The sequence below is a fragment of the Panicum virgatum genome, chromosome 1K (genome assembly GCF_016808335.1).
Source record: "Panicum virgatum strain AP13 chromosome 1K, P.virgatum_v5, whole genome shotgun sequence".
In the NCBI taxonomy this organism is placed as follows: Eukaryota; Viridiplantae; Streptophyta; class Magnoliopsida; order Poales; family Poaceae; genus Panicum; species Panicum virgatum.
In genome coordinates, this window is record NC_053136.1 from 41,904,186 (window position 1) to 41,924,479 (window position 20,294).

The window sequence follows — 20,294 nt, forward strand, 5'->3', positions numbered from 1 at the left end:
GGTCCTGAAGCCATCAGCGGCTTACACAGGCAAGGTGAAGCCATGAAATCGTGGCTTCACGCGGCTTACACATCAATCTAACAAGTGAAGCTGTTTTGCCAAACATTTTCTAAAACGGCTCCAACTCCACCAGAAAAGCCGCTCCATCTGAAGAGCCAGAGCCGGAGCCCTGCCAAACACACCCCTAATCTGAGTTAGGGTTTTGCCTCATCTCGTTGCTGCGTCGCCACCGTAGTCTTCTCCATCCTGAGCGCCGGCGTGCACCGGCGAACGGGAGAGCAGGTCTACGGAACCACTCGCTCTTGTGATCCTGCACCAGGAGAGGGCGAATAAGGTTTTTGGGAAGCGCTAAGCGCGACTGCTCATCTTCTTCGCCACGGCTCGTCCTCCGTCCAAGTCAGGAGCTGCGGCGTACCGCTCATCTTCTTCGCCACGGCTCGTCCTCCGTCCAAGTCAGGAGCTGCGGCGTACCGTCGTCTGCAACACCGGTTGCTGCGCTCCGTTCGAAGGACCGTCTTCGTCTCGTCTGCACCTTTCGTCTTCCCGGCGGCTCCCGCACAGTACGTATTTTGTGATCAGATCTGTTTCATAATCATGTTTTCTGAGATCATGTTTATGATATACGTATTGTCTAGTATGTTAGAGTCGTGTATGCTAGGTTTAATTCTCGTCATGATAAATCTAGTTCGGAATTTAAACTTACAGTTGTCTATTTTTCCAACATATACTACACATCTTTGACCACAAATACAAGCAGGGGAGATACAGATATCCTGGTGCATATCATAAGTTGTTTTGTAGGCCCCACAAGGTAATTAATTGTTACATATGGCCCGTTCGGTTGTCTGACAGGATGGCAATTAATTGTTACATATGGCCCCAAAAAATTCGTCTCGCAACGTATATCAAAACTATGCAATTAGTTTTTTTATTTATCTATATTTAGTATTCCATGCATGTGTCATTTGCTACATTTAATGTTTCGATGTGATGGAGATGTGATGGAAAGTGATGTTTTTGTGGGGGTTTTTTGTGATCTAAACGGGGCCCTGGTTGCCTGCCTGCTGCAACGTGCCGGCGCTGCACCAGCCAGCCGAACAGGACGTATATTTTTTACTACAAATTATCGTGGGCAATTTGTATGGCTTAGTTTTTTATGAGTAGGATTTTATGCTCGAGCTGTATTTCACAGCTCTTTATTAACTATTGCCATTGCGACAAAAAGATTCTTTGCGGTATTCTGTTTAATGCACATGATACACTATACAACTGGTGATGTATCATGCACATTGCCATTGTCGATACATTAAAAATTAAATAAGAGAGAGAAGATAAATGCACTACCTCCCGTCCTAAAATGTAAGACATTTTGGTTTGTCCTATACCAAGTTTGATCAAATTTATAGAAAAGAGTGATAATATTTTGAATATCAAATCAGAATAACTAGATATATTTTCATAATTTACTTATTTGATGTGTTAGACATTATAGACTATACTTTGACTTAGGATAAAGCAAAATGACTTGTATTTCAGAAGAGAGGGAGTATTAGGATACACCCACAACACGACATTGAGTTGGATTTGTCGAGGACACGACATTTTGTATATTACCATTGACCCAAAGCATAAAACAACTTTGGAGGGACAGCCAAGATACCAAAAATTCACAGGGTTGCTTTATTTTACACACTTCACATGACAATCTGAAAACCTGATATGATTAGATGGACTGGGTTCTAGTTAACAAATAAGTGTGATATAATTTAATTAGTATATATTCTCAAAGAATAGTACTCCTTCCGTTCCAAAATGTAGGTCATTTTGACTTTTCAAGATTCATATATTTTGTCATGTATCTAGACATATGTTATATCTAGATACATAACAAATACTATGAATATAAAAAAGTCAAAACAACCTACATTTTGGAACGGAGGGAGTATATGATTATATATTTCTCGATTTATTTTGGAATTAGCGACGTTATTCGTTCAACAGGTAGCTTGTCCATCGACTATGAGCTGTTGTACTAGTAGTATTTAGCAAAACCACGGTCCAATTTCAGGGACCTACGCGCAAAATCTCAATCTCCGGGACCGCGGAGGACGAAAGAGTCCAAGACAACCATCCGCAGCGGATCCGGCCGCGTTGGGGGGGGGGGGGGGGGGGGGGGTGCCGGGGTGGGTCTCAGCGGACCGCGTCACCGTTGCTTCTTCCGGCCCTGCTCCTCTGGCTGTCGTCGCCTGGCCTTCCCAGTCCCAGATACCCACCCACCCCTTCTGTTTGCCATCTGGCCACCGGGCACCGGCCAGTGCCTCCCGTGCCTTTTCCTTTTTCTCCCCCGTTTCGCAAGCCAACCTGCTCTCCCACGCCACGCCGCGGCTCGGTGCCAAAGCCCCCACTCGCCTCGAACGCCTCCCTGCTCCGGAATCGCAGAGCCCCCCCAAACCTACCCAGGCGCCGGCGATCGCGGCGCCGGGCGTCACTCGTCGCGGGGAGCGAGCGGGGGGCGACCGTTCCGGGCGGGCTCGCGCAGGAGGCGCGCAGCAAGGCGCTGGCGGCGTGATCGGCGGCCGCTGCTGGGCCGCGGGAGGGAGCGCCGGACGTCCCTGCCTCGGCCTCGTCGCCTCCGGCGGGTCGCTTAGGTAGGTGCAGGCTCATTCGTGGTTCGTGCGCGTCTGCATTTCTGTCGCGTGTTGCTTGCGGTGCGGAACGGGGTTTTCGCGGTGGGGTTTTTTCTGGGGTCCGTTTCTGGGAATTCTGACGCGCTTTGCCTTGGCTGCGACTAGTCCGAGGTTTTCGATCCGCTTCGCCCGTCGGGGAAAGCGCGGGTGAGGCGGCGCGGTGGTCCGGATCCCTCGCCTCGAGTTTGTCCCGAGGTGTCTTCTCGTGAGGGACGTTCGTGCGTGTGCGTTACTTGTGGCGAGTGCTGCGAGTTCTTACGTGCTGTTGTTCTGGGTAGTTTGTCTGATTTTACAAGTGCTTTGTTGTGATGACTTGCGTTTTTGCGAGTTTACTGGTGGCTTTTGTTCGTCGTGAAGCTTCGAGAGTGAAACTGTCAAAAACTCTCCAGGCATATCCAAGGTTTCGAAAGTTCTCGAAAAAAATTTGGACATTGTCACGGCCGACTGGGCCGCGCGGTTACTGTAGCGCACGGCTACTGTAGCACGCGGCAGATATTCCTTTTGTCCCGGATTGGAAACGGAAAGGGAGTTGGACTGACTTAAATAGTCGGTCCTTGGGAAGCTAATAACTCCGGTTCGAACCTTTTGCACGAAGGGAGGACGAAAGCGCAAGAGAGTTATTTAGTAGGTGTGGTCTACTCAACGTGTAGAGTAGATCTTAGCTGTTATCCTGGGCCGAGTCGTTACAGACATATACAGCAGGTGGCCTACACAAGCTTGCAAAATTTTAAGATCAAACTCAACCTCATTTTTTTAAATATGAAAATTGACAGATGGCTACAGTGATGTGATATACCAAAAGGTTAAATTTAATTTTAAAATTTTGCAAGCTTATGTAAGATCATCTATTTTATATGTTTTTAAGTCATTTTTGAAACCTCTAAATACGCTTTTGGGAAGCATTTTGATGTTTTTATAAATTTTGTAATACAATCGTGTTCCTGCCCTCCTATTCTTGGCCGTTTGGTTAAAGTTTAGCCCTATCATGTTGGATGTTTGGATACTAGTTAGGAGTATTAAACACAGACTAATGATAAAACTAATTGCATAACCTCTAGGTGAATTCGCGAGATGAATCTATTAAGCCTAATTGATCCATGATTAGTCAATGTGATGCTACATTAAATATGTGCTAATATGAGTTAATTAGGCTTAATAGATTGGTTTCGTAAATTAGTCCTAGGCTTCTGCAGTTAGTTTTATAATTAGCTCATATTTAGTCCTCCTAATTGACATCGAAACATCAGATATGACAAGGCTAAACCTTACCCCCTGGATCCAAGCATCCCCATAAGTATATAGATCTCCTTGAATTATGAAAAATAATATCCATATTTGTCGTTTTCAGAAAGTTTTTTATGCAGCCATTTGGATTTATTCAGGGTACTGACATCTAAGGTTTATTGTGCAATTTGACATAATATGTGCCATACCATTGCTTTGATTTGAGTCCAAATTGTTGGGGACTTGGGAGCATTATCGATGCAATGAGATATGTCATCATTCCTTTTGTTGGATAAGAAGAAAGACATCTAGTATATGTATATTGAGTGGAAATAACATCAAATCACTATCAATCTGCATTCAATAGCCATACAGTTCAAAAAGTTCGTAGTCAATTGTCTCTCTACGTTTACTCACAATTCCTTTGCAAAACTTAGAATTATACATACATTGGGATATTTATAATTTGCAGAAATTTTTCTAGACTATTGCATGGTTTGTGCATTTATTGTGTGTGGGTTGTCCAATAGATCTCAACCATTTTTTTGTACATCTTGCCGTGGTACATTTGCTTTGTTGGGATTGTTTTGAGTTGTGGGTGCCCTGTTCTGTTTCTTGTTGTGGCCATGAACCCCACAACAACAAGTCTATTTTGTCATGTTTTCTTGAATTGAAGGAAAAAGTATTTGTTCATACTTAATATGAGATGGTATCATAATTTGTTTTTTTCATAACATTATATTGTAGGAACAAGAACTGCAATGTGATTAAAATTGAGAAGTCATCTTAGATAGTTTAAACGTATTGAAATAATAATTTTGATTTTACAGCTCATGGTATTTTCAGGCAACTTTTATGCTAGAATTACTGTACAATATCATGCATGTGGTATTATGATGTGTACAGATGTAAAACTTCCCCACAGCCAGATTTTGGAAAGCTTCATCTTGTCAGTCAATTAGTTTGTTCCATTCTTGAACTCTTGGTTAGTTCCCTGGGATAATGATTTATTGATTTATATGGGACATACCAATTAGCTTCCATAGATAACTTCGTTTCCTATTAGTCCACTCCAGTTCATGAGTTATATAAGAATGGGTATTTTGTCAGCATCAAATTCAGCTATGAGTGAGTTGTCTCTTCCATCTTAAAGTCTTGTTCTAACCTCTCTATAAAGATTTAGTGCCACAAATTATGTTTCACTTTACAAAATGAAGAATGCTTACTCCAAGATACTATAAGTCATTAAGTTGCTTATAGCTTATATCTTGCACTGCAAATCTCCTTAATATTTTTCATGCCGCAAAGCATACCCTTTACAATATGTATTTATATCAAGTTTGACGCTTATTTCATTGCTAGCAGGATGGCAGCTCCAAATGCTTTGGAGGAAAGATTTAATGATGCAGTCAGATCCATGACCAGTATTGGTTACCGAAAGGAAACTGTTGAGCGAATATTGAAGAAGCTACTGACAGTGTATGGTCACAACTGGGTGCATATAGAAGCTGATAACTATACTACTCTAGTTAATGCTTTATGTGATGCTGATGATAAAAATCCCAAAGTATGTTCTCCTTTTATTTAAAGTTTTCTTGAGTGGCTTTGTTCTGTTTCACTAGTTAGGTATATAGTGTTTTTTTAATAAAATTGTATTTTCGCTGAAATCACTTCTATTGAGGTGCAATTATCGCATATAGGATCAATTATTCCTTTAATTAGCTCATTAGTTTACCATGTTTAAGCCAAATTTATCATTATAGCAGGAAGGGCAGAAAAAGCGAGCTGAGAAGAAGAATCTGGATTCGGACCATCATAACAAGAAGATTAAGATTAGAGAGCACGGTCAGAAGCCTAAACTTATTCATGGCAATGGCGAGAGAGAGTCGACTGAAGTGCCGCGTCAGCAAAAAGCAGAAGCCACTAAAACCCAATTGCAGAAGCAGTCTTCACAAATTGTTATGAAGGAACCAAAAGTGGAAATGGGTCTTGCAGGGACTATAACAGTTGGTGAAAGCAGTTCTTATGTACTTAAAAGTCAAGAATATCTCACCTCTGAGACCCCACTCGCAGTTATGTATCCTAAAGTTTTACAACCTAGCAGTCATAATGGTAAGTCTACCTTTTAAAGAACTACTCCCACATCTGCTTTATTAACATTGTACTAGAGCACCCAATTTTTTTACTTTAGTGCTTTCTTTTTTGGTCTCTGGACTCCCACAGATCACATTAGAAATTTAGAATGGATCGCCATGTCTGTTATATGCTCTATCTGGATGTATGCACTTTGATGTTTCATTCTCAAATATAGAATTTTTGAACTTCACTAATCCCTCCATCTTTCTTAGATATCATTTTAGGAACATGATTTTTAGTTCCCAAACAGATGTTGTTTTGTGTTTTCCCTAAACAGTATTTCACCAATGAACTCTAAGCTATTCGGAATTGGAATTAGGATTGACTGAGCGGATGGGGAGGTACGTAGGCAGTAGAAAGAGGAATTTATTGTCATCTTCCATGTGCTTGGGGTACCATCTAGCAGACTAGCATCTACATTGGTCACATGAAATTGTATTGACAGACTCATCTTTGAATTATGTTTGTGGCACTATCTGTTTACGGTGATACAAATTAGTAGCCTTTCCTTGTTTGTTTGTAGGCTGAAAAATAATTACTGAAGAGAATACATGGAACAAACTTTAGGGATCTTAGTTTCTTTTCTTTGCTAACTTCATATATTACTGACCTTGGTTTGCATCCAGACAATTTGACAAAAGGCCCAGGCATATCTCTTTGCTTATACGGTGGTAGAAACTACAGTCTCACGTGTTGCGATTTTGAAAATTTTGTTTTTACACTGGTTTAACTATTATGATGATATTGGTATGTGTTCCGTTCACTGTTTTGTCCTGTAGAAACTGCATCATCCTTTTGTGCTCTCCTTTCCATATGATTTTCTTGACTAGTCAATTCTGATACCTTTTAAGCTGTTACTAAATTCCTTTTCCTATGTTGCTACGATATCATTCAGGGCAAAATTTTGTTTTTACACTGGTTTAACTATTATGATGATGTTGGTATGTGTTCCATTCACTGTTTTGTCCTGTAGAAACTGCATCATCTTTTTGTGCTCTCCTTTCCATATGATTTTCTTGACTAGTCAATTCTGATACCTTTTAAGCTGTTACTAAATTCCTTTTCCTATGTTGCTACGATATCATTCAGGGCATGAAGATGCTCACCTGATATGTGCTGCTGATAAGAAGCTAAAAGGTGTTCTGGTTGCACATGAAGGGCAGATGGCTAATGCGTGTAGCAGCCAAGCAATTGTAAGTTGCAGAGATTTTTCCACCAAATTTGAGGTACCATTGTTCAGCTCTGCACAAGGGAAATTATCATTCTCGTTCAACTCTTCCTTGGCAAATGGTTCTGATTTTCACATGCCTGACGTTGAATCAATATGCAAGGCAATGGAGGCTAGATGCCTCAGGACATACAAGATTCTAGAACCTAATTTCTCTTTCATGAAACTTTTGGATGATGTTTGCCAGTGTATTCTTGATTTGGGTTCTGGATCCAATGAGGCTAGAGAGAGAAGCAGTATACAAATGCTTCCTGTGCCTTCATTGCAGTCAGATCAAAATAGTTCCTCTCACATGCCTCTTAGTAATCTCATGAGGCTTGGTGGTAATGCTGCTTTTTCTGGACGTCGCCTGAACAATTCTAGCAATATGCAGGTTATTCAGAATCAGTTACCTACTAGTGTCAAGAGACAATATCATGATGTCAATGATATAACAAAAGGTGAAGAAAGTGTGAGCATTCCAATAGTCAGTGGAGTTGAAGATGGGGTTCTTCCCCCTCCATTCTACTATATACCGCACAATACCAACTTTCAAGATGCTTATGTCAACATCTCATTTGCTAGAATTGGAGATGAAAACTGTTGTTCTGATTGTTTTGGAGATTGTTTAGCAGAGCCACTTCCTTGTGCATGTGCAACAGAAACTGGAGGAGAGTTTGCTTATACAAGAGATGGCCTGCTTAAGGAAGAATTTCTTGATGTTCTTATCTCAATGCGCCGAGAACCACTTAAGCATCCCCACTTCTACTGCACCATTTGTCCTATTGAACGAATGAAGATGGAAGTAAACTCAGTGAAACCTGATGCTTGTAAAGGGCATATTATTAAGAAATTTATCAAGGAATGCTGGAGAAAATGTGGCTGCAGCAGAAATTGCGGAAACCGTGTCGTTCAGCGAGGCATTACTCGGAATCTGCAGGCAAGTGAAGTAACTTAGTACCAATCAAGGTCATGACATTACCATTTTATGCTAGTATAGATAAAATTAACATTAATTAGTGCAACTGCTAAATATGATGGACATACATGGCCCTTGCAGGGAACCAAATTGTAGCATCTTTTTGTTACCTGAGCAGCATCAAATGCCTTTAGTAACAAATATACAGTGGAACCAGATATAAATTAAATTGAGATGATATTTAAGAGATTTTGCTAACACCTTTTGCCTTTGAGTGCTACATTCTATGTTTACTCATTCACAGCAGCTAACTACAACTCACATACACATCTTTATAATCTTTTATGTTATGTATCATCATTTCAGGTGTTCATGACCCCTGGAAAAAAGGGATGGGGCCTGCGCCCTTCTGAAAAACTCCCTCAAGGTGCCTTTGTTTGTGAGTATGTTGGTGAAATATTGACAAACACTGAGCTATATGAGCGAAATAACCAAATTACTGGTAAAGCTAAGCATACATATCCTGTGACACTGGATGCTGACTGGGGCACAGAAGGCGTTCTGAAGGATGAAGAAGCCCTTTGTCTAGATGCCACCTTTTATGGGAATGTGGCGAGGTTTATAAACCATAGGTAATATTTAATTTTGATTCAAACTAAGTGTTCTTTTATCTGAAACACATTATGTTTCTCATGAAGTTCTCTATGTTTCCTGAATTGGTTGGTTCAATGTGCTGGTAAGAGACTCTGTTTCTTCTTGTCTTTTTCATCTTTGTTTGTGCTAGCTATCAGCACTTGAGTCCCACTTTACACATTAAACTAATATAGAAGTTATTTGGAAACAGAGCTGATCTGTTGAATCAATGCTATCTATATGCTGACTTGGCATACTATTGTATGCTGCAGGTGCTTTGATGGTAACATCATTGATATTCCTGTTGAGATTGAGACGCCTGACCACCACTACTATCATGTATGTGCAATTCGACCTTGATACCAACATTATAACTTAAATCTATGACCTTATAACCTTATTTTTCTTGCTCTTGTTTACTCAGGTGGCGTTCTTCACAACTAGGGAAGTAGATGCTTTCGAAGAGCTGACATGGGTAGGTAACATTTCCTGCAATTATCTTTATTGAACTTCCGTTGCACAGTACCAAGCATGGGATATGGAATGGCCATCTTTCAGTGGGAGTGACCAATTCTTCTATCGAGGATGAATTTGGCTTCATCTTGTTGTATTAGGGGCCTTATGCTGGCCACTTCATTACTGGTCAGACAGACGATTAATGCATATGTTTACCATACCATAGCTGCTGTTCTTTTTGGTGGGATGTTCTTAAAAGAAAATGTTTGGTAGAATCTTGTTGCCTAGATCATGGCTTCCTTTCAGTCATCTACCAAAATAGTAATTCAGCGGGGGCTTCCCCCGCTGTCAGTTTTTTTAAAATGCAATAATTTAAGCACATTCCAATCACAGGACTATGGAATTGATTTTGATGATGTCAACCATCCTGTTAAGGCATTCAAATGCTACTGTGGAAGCAAGTTTTGTCGGGACAAAAGTCGCATCTCAAGTAAGTATCTGAAGGTTTCTAACAATTTAATGTGCTTTTAGGGTGTGTTACAGACCCTTCAACCTGTAACATTGTTTTGTATTGGGGATCTTTACCCCCTTTTTTTCTTCTTCTTAATATATTGATGCGCAGCTCTCCTGCGCATTCGAGAAAAAAAAACAGTCAGGACAGTAGCAATAAAAGGTTCGGTTAGTACAAACTGTGTTAGAATTCCAGTAAGAGGATATAAATGCTTATTTCTTATTTTTTAGGCAAATACATTGTCTGTCTATGTGTGCAAACAATTTTCTCTGCAGGCAGATTACAGAATTAGTATGGTTTCAGGCACAGTATCAGGACCCTTCAATACATTTACTGTCTTGTCATTATCATTTTTTCTCTTCAGTCTTCACAAGCTTTTTCAGAGAAAATGAATCTAATTTGAACTACTAATATGATTATTTGTAGTGTTCGAATTAGATTTACAATCTATGTCAGTAAAATGTTCAAATTAGATTTAGCTTGCTACGTCGATTCATTAGGTTAAATATGTTATTTACTGGTGATATTTTGTCATTTAAATTATATTCGATCTAAGGCTACCCTGATTCATTAGATTTAAATGTGTTATCTAAAAGGTTGATATGATGCCACAGGAGGATCTAAATCTAGAGCCATGGTTCTTCAGTGAGTAGAGACTCAAAGGCAGCAAGGAGTTATGCAGGGTCCTCTTCACGGTATAGTTGTAGACAGATGACGCCTTGCTCTCCATTTCAACAAAGATGAATTTAGGGTATATTAGCTCCATCAGTCTAGGTTACTGATCTGGCAGTCGCTCAGGAAATGTTGATCCGGAAGTTTCTTTTGTGGTTAGTTTTTTATTCTTTTGTCTCATCAAGAGATAGATGTAAGCAATTCTGGAATGTGGAATTGTCTGAACTCTAGCCGTTTGGAGCATCCCTTTTTGGTGCAATATTTATCTCGTCTGCTTATTACGGAATGCTCGTGAGTTCCTTGCATGATTGGAAACCCGGTCTATGTTTTTGGGAAGTTTGGTTGGAAATGACGGTGGAAGGCGGGAGAGGAAAAGCAACTCACTAACGCAATTACGCAAATGATGCAGTCACGCAGAGGCAGAGCAACTCACGGCAGTTTCGATCGTATCTGTAACCCACCGTCGCCGCTCCTGAGTCCTGACTCCTGAGGCGATGCGAGTTCGGCCTCAGCCATCGCGGCTTCTATTTCTGGCCGTGTTTGGATGAAAGCATTAAATTTTTTCCAAAAAAAACAAATGCATACATAGAGTACTAAACGATTTTTATTTGCGAAATCTTTTCACGGATGAGTGTAATTTTTCAACATAAATTTAATGAGCCAAGTTCCATCATGATTGACTACAGTGATGCTACGGAATCCGCACCTAATCATCCTCTAATGGTACAGTCAAATGCCTCATTAGTTACAATAACTGCTACAGTACCATAGTTGTGAATGTAATTTTGTAATTAGATTTTATTTAAGACTCCTAATTAATGGTCAAAGCACTGAAAAGTTTTCCTAAAAACTTTTTCAGGGCCATCCAAATATTATTTAAGACTCCTAATTAATGGTCAAAGCACTGAAAAGTTTTCCTAAAAACTTTTTCAGGGCCATCCAAACACGGCCTCTGAATGGATCAAAAACACACATGCACCAGCCGGGAATCGAACCCGGGTCTGTACCGTGGCAGGGTACTATTCTACCACTAGACCACTGGTGCTTGATGCAAGGGTTGCGACAAATACTTTTATGTAACATTCTCTTCCCTATTTCTGCCAGCCCCAAATCTCCGCTGATCCATCGAAATGGCCTCATCTTTTGGCGGATCACTGGAGCTTTCGTACAGATTTTTCCTGTGGAGTGACAGGGAACCAAGTTTGGTACGAATCGAACCCCACGTGGTCATGTGGACATTGTTTCTGAAACCTGAAACAACAGATTTTACCTCGGAAATTCAAGACCGCGTATCAAAACTCCCAGCCATTTTCAGCGAGAGAATTCTGAATTCTTCGGGAAATCTGAACGATCAATCTAAGTTTAAACTCAAGCATAAAAACCAAACCGATATTTCTTTATTATACAATCCCCACAATCATACATCAACTTCGCACACTGGCATCATACAAACATGTAGTTATAGTAAGCTATTGGAATCAAGGTCGGCATTCATATTGTTCCCCTCTTATCTTCGAGATCATAGTTGGCCCTTATACCAGGCAGAATTTGTCCTACTCCTACTAAACTTTGAGATATAGTTTTCCAGCATCGTCAAGTGCCATCTAGAGTTGCATGCGTCACCCAGTTACAGAATCCATGCTCCGAAAGCTCTCAAGCTTTAGTCAGAGGAACGAACCCGTGGCTTATAGCAGCTGACCATGCTTTCTCAGCGTCCATCATGGCATCCCCACACTCGTGCATGGTCCATCCTTCCAGGGCGTGAAGTATTCCAGCGATGCGCCAAGCACTCATCACCTTTCTTGGCAGCCAATTCTGTTAGATGAAGCAAACAGAGAGTAATCAGAAGAAATTCAGTTTGTCAGATATCTCTATTTTTATTTGCTCAAATTTGATAAAGCTGATAGCAGCATAGTGTTTAGCTCTTTTTAGAACTCTTTTTATTATCTTTCTTACCTCGCAGGCATGGATATTCTGCATGGTTTCTGGGATTTTCATTGCTGGGGTGCTCAAGTAAGTGCAATCCTTGCGAATTTTTTTGATGGGGAACTGTGAGATAGGGATGAATATAGTTCCTTGTGGTGCCATCTTCTGTTCTTTGTCATCAATGCTGTCCACTAGCCAAATCTGTGGCAGTTTAAGCAGTCACCATCAGTATAACTGATTTCCATGACAAAAGTATTTTCTCTGTTTAGTCCTAGAAAAATCCATTAAGGTAATGTGCTTCCTGTCCTACTTGATAGGCTCCAACCAACAGTTATTTCTACTATGACTATCTGTCATTCCGTATTAACATTTCATGCCAAAAGGCTAAGTTAAATACTTCCAATTTTTTACTTACTATTTTTACTTCAACATGGTTTAGAGAGTCCATATTGTGTTGGTTACATGGATATGCTTACTCACATTGTCTCAATTCTGTCCATTAACATTCTTATGAAGGAGCATATCAAATTTAATCGGATGGTTAACTGTGTTGATGCTTGTTAGGGAAATCCTATTTTTTTAATGAAACTTTTACCTGAGGCATGTGGTTGCTGGAGTTTTTCAAATAGCTTGCTCTGCTATCTGCAATCTGTGACTTAAGCATATCATATTCCTTCTTTGGATTCATGATTACCTGGTCCAAATAAATATAGCAACATTTTCAGAAAATTCTGTGAAACTATAATTAAGCAGATACAGTGCAACAAGATTTGCAGGATGATATAAACATACCTTCACGCCTTTCTCACACAATGCAGAAGCTGTGGCACAGGCTATCTTAGAAGGGCCTGCCTGAAGAAAAACTTGCTTTGCGTCATGAGGAATGCTTTTGAGCACCACTGCGGTTGCTAAGCCACTTCCGTCCACAAGGCGAACTCTTAATTTCGGATACTTTTGTCTGAATAATTCACCACCACCATTGAGTTGCTTCGCCTGTACCCAGAAGTTATAAGAAAATGCCATACTACAGTTAGCTTCTTCTCATATAGTTTCAAGTTTCAACCAGAATTAAAGAAGTAATAATTGCTTGCCTGATTTAATAATCCTAGGCTGAGAACTTTAACGCCTCTTGCATCAGCATCTAGTATTGCCTTTTCAATCAAGTCGTTGATCGATTCTCTCTCCCAGTTCAGGCCATACTGCAGAAAGGAAACAGTTATCAGTAGCTTGCAAACCATCAGATAAATGCTTGTGCAGAAGAGAAGTGGGTTACTTGAAAGTTGTATCTTGGTATGGCCCATGTTTGCATCGTCAGCTTCTTTAGCTTGATCCTCTCAACCACAAACGCAGAGGACCCATAAACCCACGCAAACACCATTGACAGCCATGCCAAGGGCCACAGCGTCCACATGTACCACATAGACCTGTTAGATGGTTTGGACGCGATGGAGGCGAATCCGATCCGTAAATGGTAGGCCGACTGCAAGTCGGTCATGTGCGTGAGATGAACAAGGTCCGGCGTTTCCTCTGTCCCCCTGAGCGAGCTCTGATACAGCTGGTCGGATGACTTGTCCATGGTGTTGTAAATGTAGTCGTAGAACGGCATGAATAGCGAGTAGTTCGTGCGGAACTGCGTGTGGTGCAGGGAATGAAACCTGCAGGAGAGAGAGAGCAGCATTCAGAAAATTGTGGTTTCTTCAGGAGATGAGGTTGGTAATGTCGTTCGATTCGTGATGCAGGATTGCACTTACGACGGCGTGTACATGAGGTACTTGAGGGGAGGGAAGAGCTGGAACACCCACTTGGGCACCAGCTCGAAGTTGCAGTGCCCCATGTTGTTCATGAAGTCGATGTAGGCGATGTAGAGGACAAAGCCCAGGACGGAGGCGTTCCCCATGTAAACCGTCGTCAGCATGGGGATCGCAAACAGGAAGTAGTAGACCATGTGCTCAGCAAAGGGATGGATCACCGCTGCGTCATTTATGTGCATTAGTAGAAATCAAGAGCAAGTGTCTCCTAGCAGGATAAAACTGTCTACCTACATGCCTGATTGCCTGCTACAACTACAGCAAGTAAACATGAACAACACCTCCCTCTAATAAATCTATGATCTTTCTCTAGCACAAACATCTATTTTTACCGTTACTTTTTACCCTATACTTTACTATATTAAAAATTCCTTCCAATCCTTGTATATATTCTACATGTTTGTAATTTACCGACGAGTGGTAAAAATCCGGCAAGTCCCATCGCTGACATCCTGAAACACTGCACGGCCGCATGAGCGGTCGCTTTCCCTGAGCAGTTGAGGCCCTCCAGTGCAAAAAAATTTTGCGTCGTAATCTTACTAATTTGAAGTACTAAATTAAGTCTATTTATAAAACTTTTTACACATATGAGTTGTAAATCGCGAGACGAATCTAATGATGCTAATTAATCCATGATTAGCGGATAGTTACTGTAGCATCACTGTTGCAAATCATGGATTAAGTAGGCTCATTAGATTCGTCTCGCGATTTACAGCCCATTTATGCAAAAAAATTGTAAATAGACTTCATTTAGTACTCTATATATATGTCGAAACATTCGATGTGATGTTTTTTTGTGTTTACGAGATTTAGGGGTGGGAACTGGCCTGAGCCTGTGCCTTTCCGGCCCAATTATTGGGCCAGTGTTCCGAAGGGCGCCTTTAACTCCTACCAGAACACATGCCGCTGCGGCTGCTTTCAGAGGGATCACATGCGCCGCTTTAAATGGGCACGCTGATGCCGGAACAGTAGTAGTAGCCTGGGCCAGTGGGCCGGACAAGGACGGGCCCAGCTCATGCAGTGTACTGCTCGCGTCCCCGTTTCAGACTACACGTATCTTGTGGTGGTCCTGTTAAAGATGTAGGAGAGCACGAATAGGGCTGGGGCCCAGCACTGTTCGTGGGCCAGGAGCTTGAATGGCGACGGTGGACAGGCCCAGGACGCTTCTGGCTTTCGGCCTGAAACCTAATAAATGGTTGAAATGCTCCTAAGCAGCTTCTGGCTTTTGCTGCCAAGGCTGGTGGTGATTTTTATTTGTACTTGCATGATCTGTTAGTACTTGTTCTTCTTTTTTTTTAAAAAAAAATCGCTGATATACCACTCCTAAGCAGTGGGCATCCTAAACCGTGCTAAAATGAAATACAAGTTTGGGTTGAAACCAGTTTTGTATGGCTTCAAACAGCCGACATGAATACATGATACGTAAACGTGAAAAAGAAGACGAGACGGAGACGCTCGCAGGCAGCACTTACATGTGATTGGCTCGGTGACGATGGAGGAGTGGTGGTGCGAGTGGTAGCGCGAGTAGAGGAAGTGGTGGTGCAGCGCGCGGTGGAACCAGTAGTAGAGGAACTCCACGGGCCCGGCGTGCAGCAGCGCCATCGCCGCGGCGCCGTCGGCCCTCCACGCCGGCAGGTGCCTCGCGCTCGGGATGAGCAGGTAGCCCACGTAGAAGAAGAGCCCGTTGAGGATGATCTGGTCGTCCCTGCGTGCAACGATAATTAATCATGCGCCATGGATGGCGATGGTGAAGGGCGTTCATCAGCATCAGCCCAGCAGCAGCAGGTAGACGAAGCTTGGTTGATGATGAGCTGAGATGATGATGAGAGCGCTGCTAGTCGATCTACTCACCAGCCGCGCTCGCGGTCGACCTGGTCGAACTCGATGCCGCGGTCGACGATGCGGTGCTTGCTGCGCGCCGTCTGGTAGCGGGCGGCGCTGATCCAGATCTGGTTGTGGGCCATCCGCAGCAGCAGCGACGGCAGGATGAGCGCGAAGGCGAGGTCGATGTCGCCCCAGCCGCCGCCGGCCACCCGCCGGGCGCCGTGGACCACCACGGGAGCCATCACCACGTACTGCGGCATCATGGATCAATCAGTAGTAGCCATCGCATCAAACAGCAGCTGGGATCGGGAACCATCATTGCCGCCTTCAGTTCGGGTTCGGGACGGAAACTCGGAAAGCGCATCGATCTCCTGCCGTTGGTTGGAGGCTTCTTGGAGCTCTCGGTTGCGGCTTTGATGGCGAGGGATTCCATGAGGACCACCGCGCCCGCCCATGGATTGGGACGGAAACGAAGGCATGCCCTGTCGGCTTCAGCGCGGGTCCAACGAAGGAATTGTGGTTTCAGGATCTCGGACATGCATGGGATTCGCTATCGACCTTGTACATGTTTATTTCTCGATCGGCTACGTTTTATATTGTGGTATTTCGGATGGGGGAAAACTGCATGATGGCATTTTGTCTCCGACGTCCGACCTAAGAACATCATGGGATGGCGATGAATTGTTTTCGTTGGGAAATTTTGCTACACGACCCTACTCCTTCGTGAAATTAGACCTTGGAGGGGCTAAATTACTTTAGCACATATTAGTATTTATATTTTTGCTAAAGTTTTCGTGTCTTGACTAACTTTAGCCCACTCTATCGGCAAATCTATTTGGATATGCTAGTACTAAAGTTTAGCACTTTTCACCCATTAGCACTTGGATCCAAACGGAGGTTTTAACAGAAGGACACTAGCGGCATGTATACACACACAAATTTCTTTGCTGCAGGCCACACCATCTCTATTATCCTGTAGCCAATTTTTTTTCTAGCATCGTACAGCATACTCCCTCCGTCCCAGAAAAGAATGTAAATCTCGCTTCCCGAGGAGTCAAACAATTTCAAGCTTGACCAAATTTATACAAAATAGTATTAATATTTATATTATAACATAAGTATTTTTAGATTAATCATGTAATATATTTCTATACTACATCTATTTGGAGATAAAAAATTTAGTAATTTTTTTGTATAAATTTGATTAAAATTGAAATTGTTTGACTTCTTGAAAATTGAGATTTACATTTTTTTGGGATGGAGGGAGTATACAAGAATGACGACAGCATGCCCTGTTGTAAAATTTCCCTCTTCTATTTTATATTTTTTGTTAAATTGCTCATCAGTTCCTTTAACAACTGGTGGCAGGGGTACGTGTAAGTAAGTTCGTCATGTTGCTCAGATGAAAAATAAAGACGAAAAAACAATCATGCGGATCGAGTACGCGCATTATTTATTTTATCGTGTGAAGAAACATGCCAAGCAAATAGCTCGTAGCAGCCTCCTACAGTAACAACTAATAACATCATCACCTTCTATGAAAAAAAGAGAAGATAATTAGATGACGAATAGTAGCTTGAATCTCGTTCTACTCACAAGTAACAACGATATATATTCATTCTTTTGTTAGTACCATGCACGCACAGATCCTGCTCGCTGAAGCTCAAAACCGCACACGTACTAGGTAAGGTAGCTAGTATCACGCAGGAGAGAGATATCATGCTCCTATATATTTCTTCCTCCCCATAATCTAAAATATATTTCTTCGTCCTCCGGTCCGTTTATTTCCTCGATCTCTACCAAAACAATCTACTACTAAACAGTGGTGGAGTTCTCGTAGAACAAGGCCGGATCGTTCGAGCGCGGCCAGAGATGCTCTTCTCTCAGCAGCTAACGGATCTCAAGCAAGCAGAACCCAACAAGGAAGAACAAGAAGAAGGCGAGCTAGAGTAGTATTATTGGTACGAAGCAGCCTTACGCACCTTGAAGTTGCCGAGCCTCTGCCATGGCCACTCAGTCAAAGGGCCCGGCCTGGTGGCCATGGCGAGCGATGCTCCTTGCTCCTGTGCCGGTCACCACCCCGGCCCCAAGTCCCCGTCTCCCCGAGCGGCCGAGCCCAATGTGCTCCCCCAACGTAACCCAGGCTCTGCGCACCCCTCGCCAGGCGCCCTCTCCTGCCGTTTTATAACCGCGCGCAGCGAAGCCAAGTCACGCACCTAGGGTGTGCTTGGCACCTAGCTCGGCGCGCGGTGGCGCACCGCACGCCTCTCTCTCTCTCTCTCTCTCTCGGTCGCTGCGAGATGTCAGCCGGCCTGCTCACCGGGGCCCGTATGCATATGCTGCTCGGCTGACCGCTGCGCCGCACCGTCTGGGCGGGGCCGGCAGCCAGTCGAGACACGGCACGTGTGGCCACGGGCTGGACACCGCCCCGCGCAGTAGACGGAGGCAAGACTCCGATCCACCGCAAGCCGCCGTGCTTTGATGCGCTTGCGCCCGGCGAGCACGCACAGCGCCACAGCGGCCACCAGCACTCTTGGCAGCAGCAGATGCACGCAGCCGGTCAGCCAGGCCCCGGCAGGCTCACGCCCGCCCCATGTGTGTACGGCGGCGCACCGCGCGGCTGCTGCTAGCCAGGCCCGGCCAAGGGGACCTGTGTCCCTTCTTCCGTCGCGCGGCTGTGGATATGCATGTGCGTAGCCACTAGCAACTACTACCGGCACAAGCATTGCGGCAGGCAGGCACGGCGAAAAAACGTTCCGCTCCCGGCCGCGGCCGCGCTCACGCGTTCCGCGCGCCCGGCGCGTGAGCGGGCTCGGCGGGTTGCGTTGCGTGCGGGAACGGACGGCGCGCGCGCAGGGAGAGGGCAACGGCCTGGCTCAGGGTCAGGGGGTGGTGGTGCGATCTGTGATGTCACGGGGTGATGGTGGAGGGTAGGCTGTTAGCTGATGAGAGACAAGCAAGGCATGGGTCCGCGCTGAGATGAGGTCCGAGCCGCCCTAAGGTTTTCCTGTTCTTTCAAAATTCAAGGAAACATAAACAAAACAAAACGAACGGTGTGCATATGTTGATAGCATGGCGCCGACTTTGATCGGAGCTGTCTCTAAGAGGGTGATCAAAACACAAACAGTGCGCCATGGACTACACAATGCAGACTGGATCACTAAAGATCACTGGTGGCCTATCTGTACCTGCACTTGCTGAATACTTGCAGGTGTGGCCGTATGGGACAAGATGTCTGAGGTGATAATGAGGGGGCGAACAGACGACCGTTTCATCTGGAAAAATGGACCCCAAAAACAGGGTACTCTGACCGTGCTCCTTTGCCAAAGGATCAATTGGGCAGCACCTCCAGCTCAGTGGTGGATCCAGCTCAGACAGCAAGAGAACTCTTCGTGCTTGTGTCTCTTGGCAAATTTGGAAAGAGAGGAATACAAATCATCCTGCTAATGGTTTGGAAACCAAACCAAAACCACATTAACCTATTTCATTATTAATATACTTTAGAAATAAATCAGTTCCATCCACTTGCTATTCCACCCAAATTAATTTAAACTACTTGCACTCTTCTTACAAAGCAAATCAAACCTAACCAATAGTTTCAACCCAAACAAACTGGTTTCGAACTACTACGTCAAATTCTCTCCAACTAGTTTAGTGGCTCTGTTCTTGACGTGGGCCCATGTGTAGTTTTAGCCACACTACTTTGCACAGAGTAGCTGCCAGTTATATCGAGTCATCTTCAACAAATTTCAGTCAGTTTCGATAAAATTTTATAGTGTGAACGTGAGATTTTATTTCTAGGATCCAGCTCTTTGCGTGGGGCACACGTATAGATCTAACCACACCGCTTTGCACAAAGTAATTGCTAGTCATATTGAGTCATCTTCAATAAATTTCAATCAAATTTAAATATTGTCGGCGTTCCGACCCGTGGGGCCTGAATCCCAACTAGTAAATGCTGCGTGTTTCCTCGTCCCAGATGATGATGTAAGAGGCAATCACAGTAACGCACGGTTTTATCCTGGTTCCGGCCGCGGGGCCGTACGTCCAGCAAAGGGGGTGTGCGAGGGCACTGTATTATCTTGCACCCGAAGTGCTCGTAGTAGGGGATACAAGCGAGGCGAGAGAGGGAGAGAAGCTCCTAAGTCTCTGCTAGAGGTGGAGTTGGTTGAGATGAGTGCTCAGTCGTGCTGAGAGTCCTCTGAGGGGGAGTTCAGAGAACTTACTTCCAACCTTTGATTGGAGAGAGTCGATCCGCCTCTCCAAAAGGAAGCCCACCCTCTCCTTTTAT

The 20,294-nt window shown here is 43.6% G+C and overlaps 2 protein-coding genes and 1 non-coding gene across 4 annotated transcripts; 1 reads left to right on the plus strand and 2 right to left on the minus strand.

Moving 5' to 3' along the window:
* Positions 1–2,260: 2,260 nt before the first annotated feature.
* On the plus strand, positions 2,261–10,731 carry LOC120709001 (histone-lysine N-methyltransferase SUVR4-like). Of its 2 annotated transcripts, none has more exons than XM_039994497.1 (9): positions 2,261–2,648; positions 5,277–5,478; positions 5,675–6,023; positions 7,137–8,194; positions 8,540–8,805; positions 9,079–9,145; positions 9,231–9,281; positions 9,656–9,752; positions 10,388–10,731. In XM_039994497.1, exons 2-9 carry the CDS (start codon positions 5,278–5,280, stop codon positions 10,420–10,422), a joined length of 2,124 nt encoding a protein of 707 aa, XP_039850431.1. In that variant the 5' UTR covers positions 2,261–2,648; position 5,277; the 3' UTR covers positions 10,423–10,731. The 2 variants fall into 2 exon arrangements, with proteins under 2 accessions (XP_039850431.1, XP_039850436.1); XM_039994502.1 differs by having other exon boundaries at positions 5,678–6,023.
* Positions 10,732–11,419: 688 nt separating this feature from the next.
* Positions 11,420–11,490, minus strand: TRNAG-GCC. Its single transcript has one exon. It is a non-coding gene; the product is annotated as a tRNA-Gly (tRNA).
* A 330-nt stretch (positions 11,491–11,820) lies between these two features.
* On the minus strand, positions 11,821–18,155 carry LOC120709010 (very-long-chain aldehyde decarbonylase GL1-4-like). Its single transcript, XM_039994514.1, has 10 exons — positions 17,986–18,155; positions 16,031–16,254; positions 15,652–15,884; positions 14,123–14,342; positions 13,645–14,026; positions 13,463–13,570; positions 13,164–13,364; positions 12,967–13,065; positions 12,402–12,572; positions 11,821–12,260 (listed from the first exon to the last, which is right to left on the minus strand). The coding sequence occupies exons 1-10, from the start codon at positions 18,043–18,045 to the stop codon at positions 12,099–12,101; spliced, it is 1,860 nt and encodes a 619-aa protein (XP_039850448.1). The 5' UTR covers positions 18,046–18,155; the 3' UTR covers positions 11,821–12,098.
* Positions 18,156–20,294: the final 2,139 nt, after the last annotated feature.

Coding starts and splice junctions, on each gene's coding strand:
- LOC120709001 (XM_039994497.1), top strand. CDS start 5,278: ATGGCAGCTCCAAATGCTTTGGAGGAAAGATTTAATGATGCAGTCAGA. Junction 8,806..9,078: donor GCGAGGTTTATAAACCATAG/GTAATATTTAAT, acceptor TGTATGCTGCAG/GTGCTTTGATGGTAACATCA. Junction 9,146..9,230: donor CTGACCACCACTACTATCAT/GTATGTGCAATT, acceptor TTGTTTACTCAG/GTGGCGTTCTTCACAACTAG.
- LOC120709010 (XM_039994514.1), bottom strand. CDS start 18,045: ATGGCCACCAGGCCGGGCCCTTTGACTGAGTGGCCATGGCAGAGGCTC. Junction 15,885..16,030: donor GTCGACCGCGAGCGCGGCTG/GTGAGTAGATCG, acceptor CGTTGCACGCAG/GGACGACCAGATCATCCTCA. Junction 13,066..13,163: donor TGTGTGAGAAAGGCGTGAAG/GTATGTTTATAT, acceptor TATTTGGACCAG/GTAATCATGAATCCAAAGAA.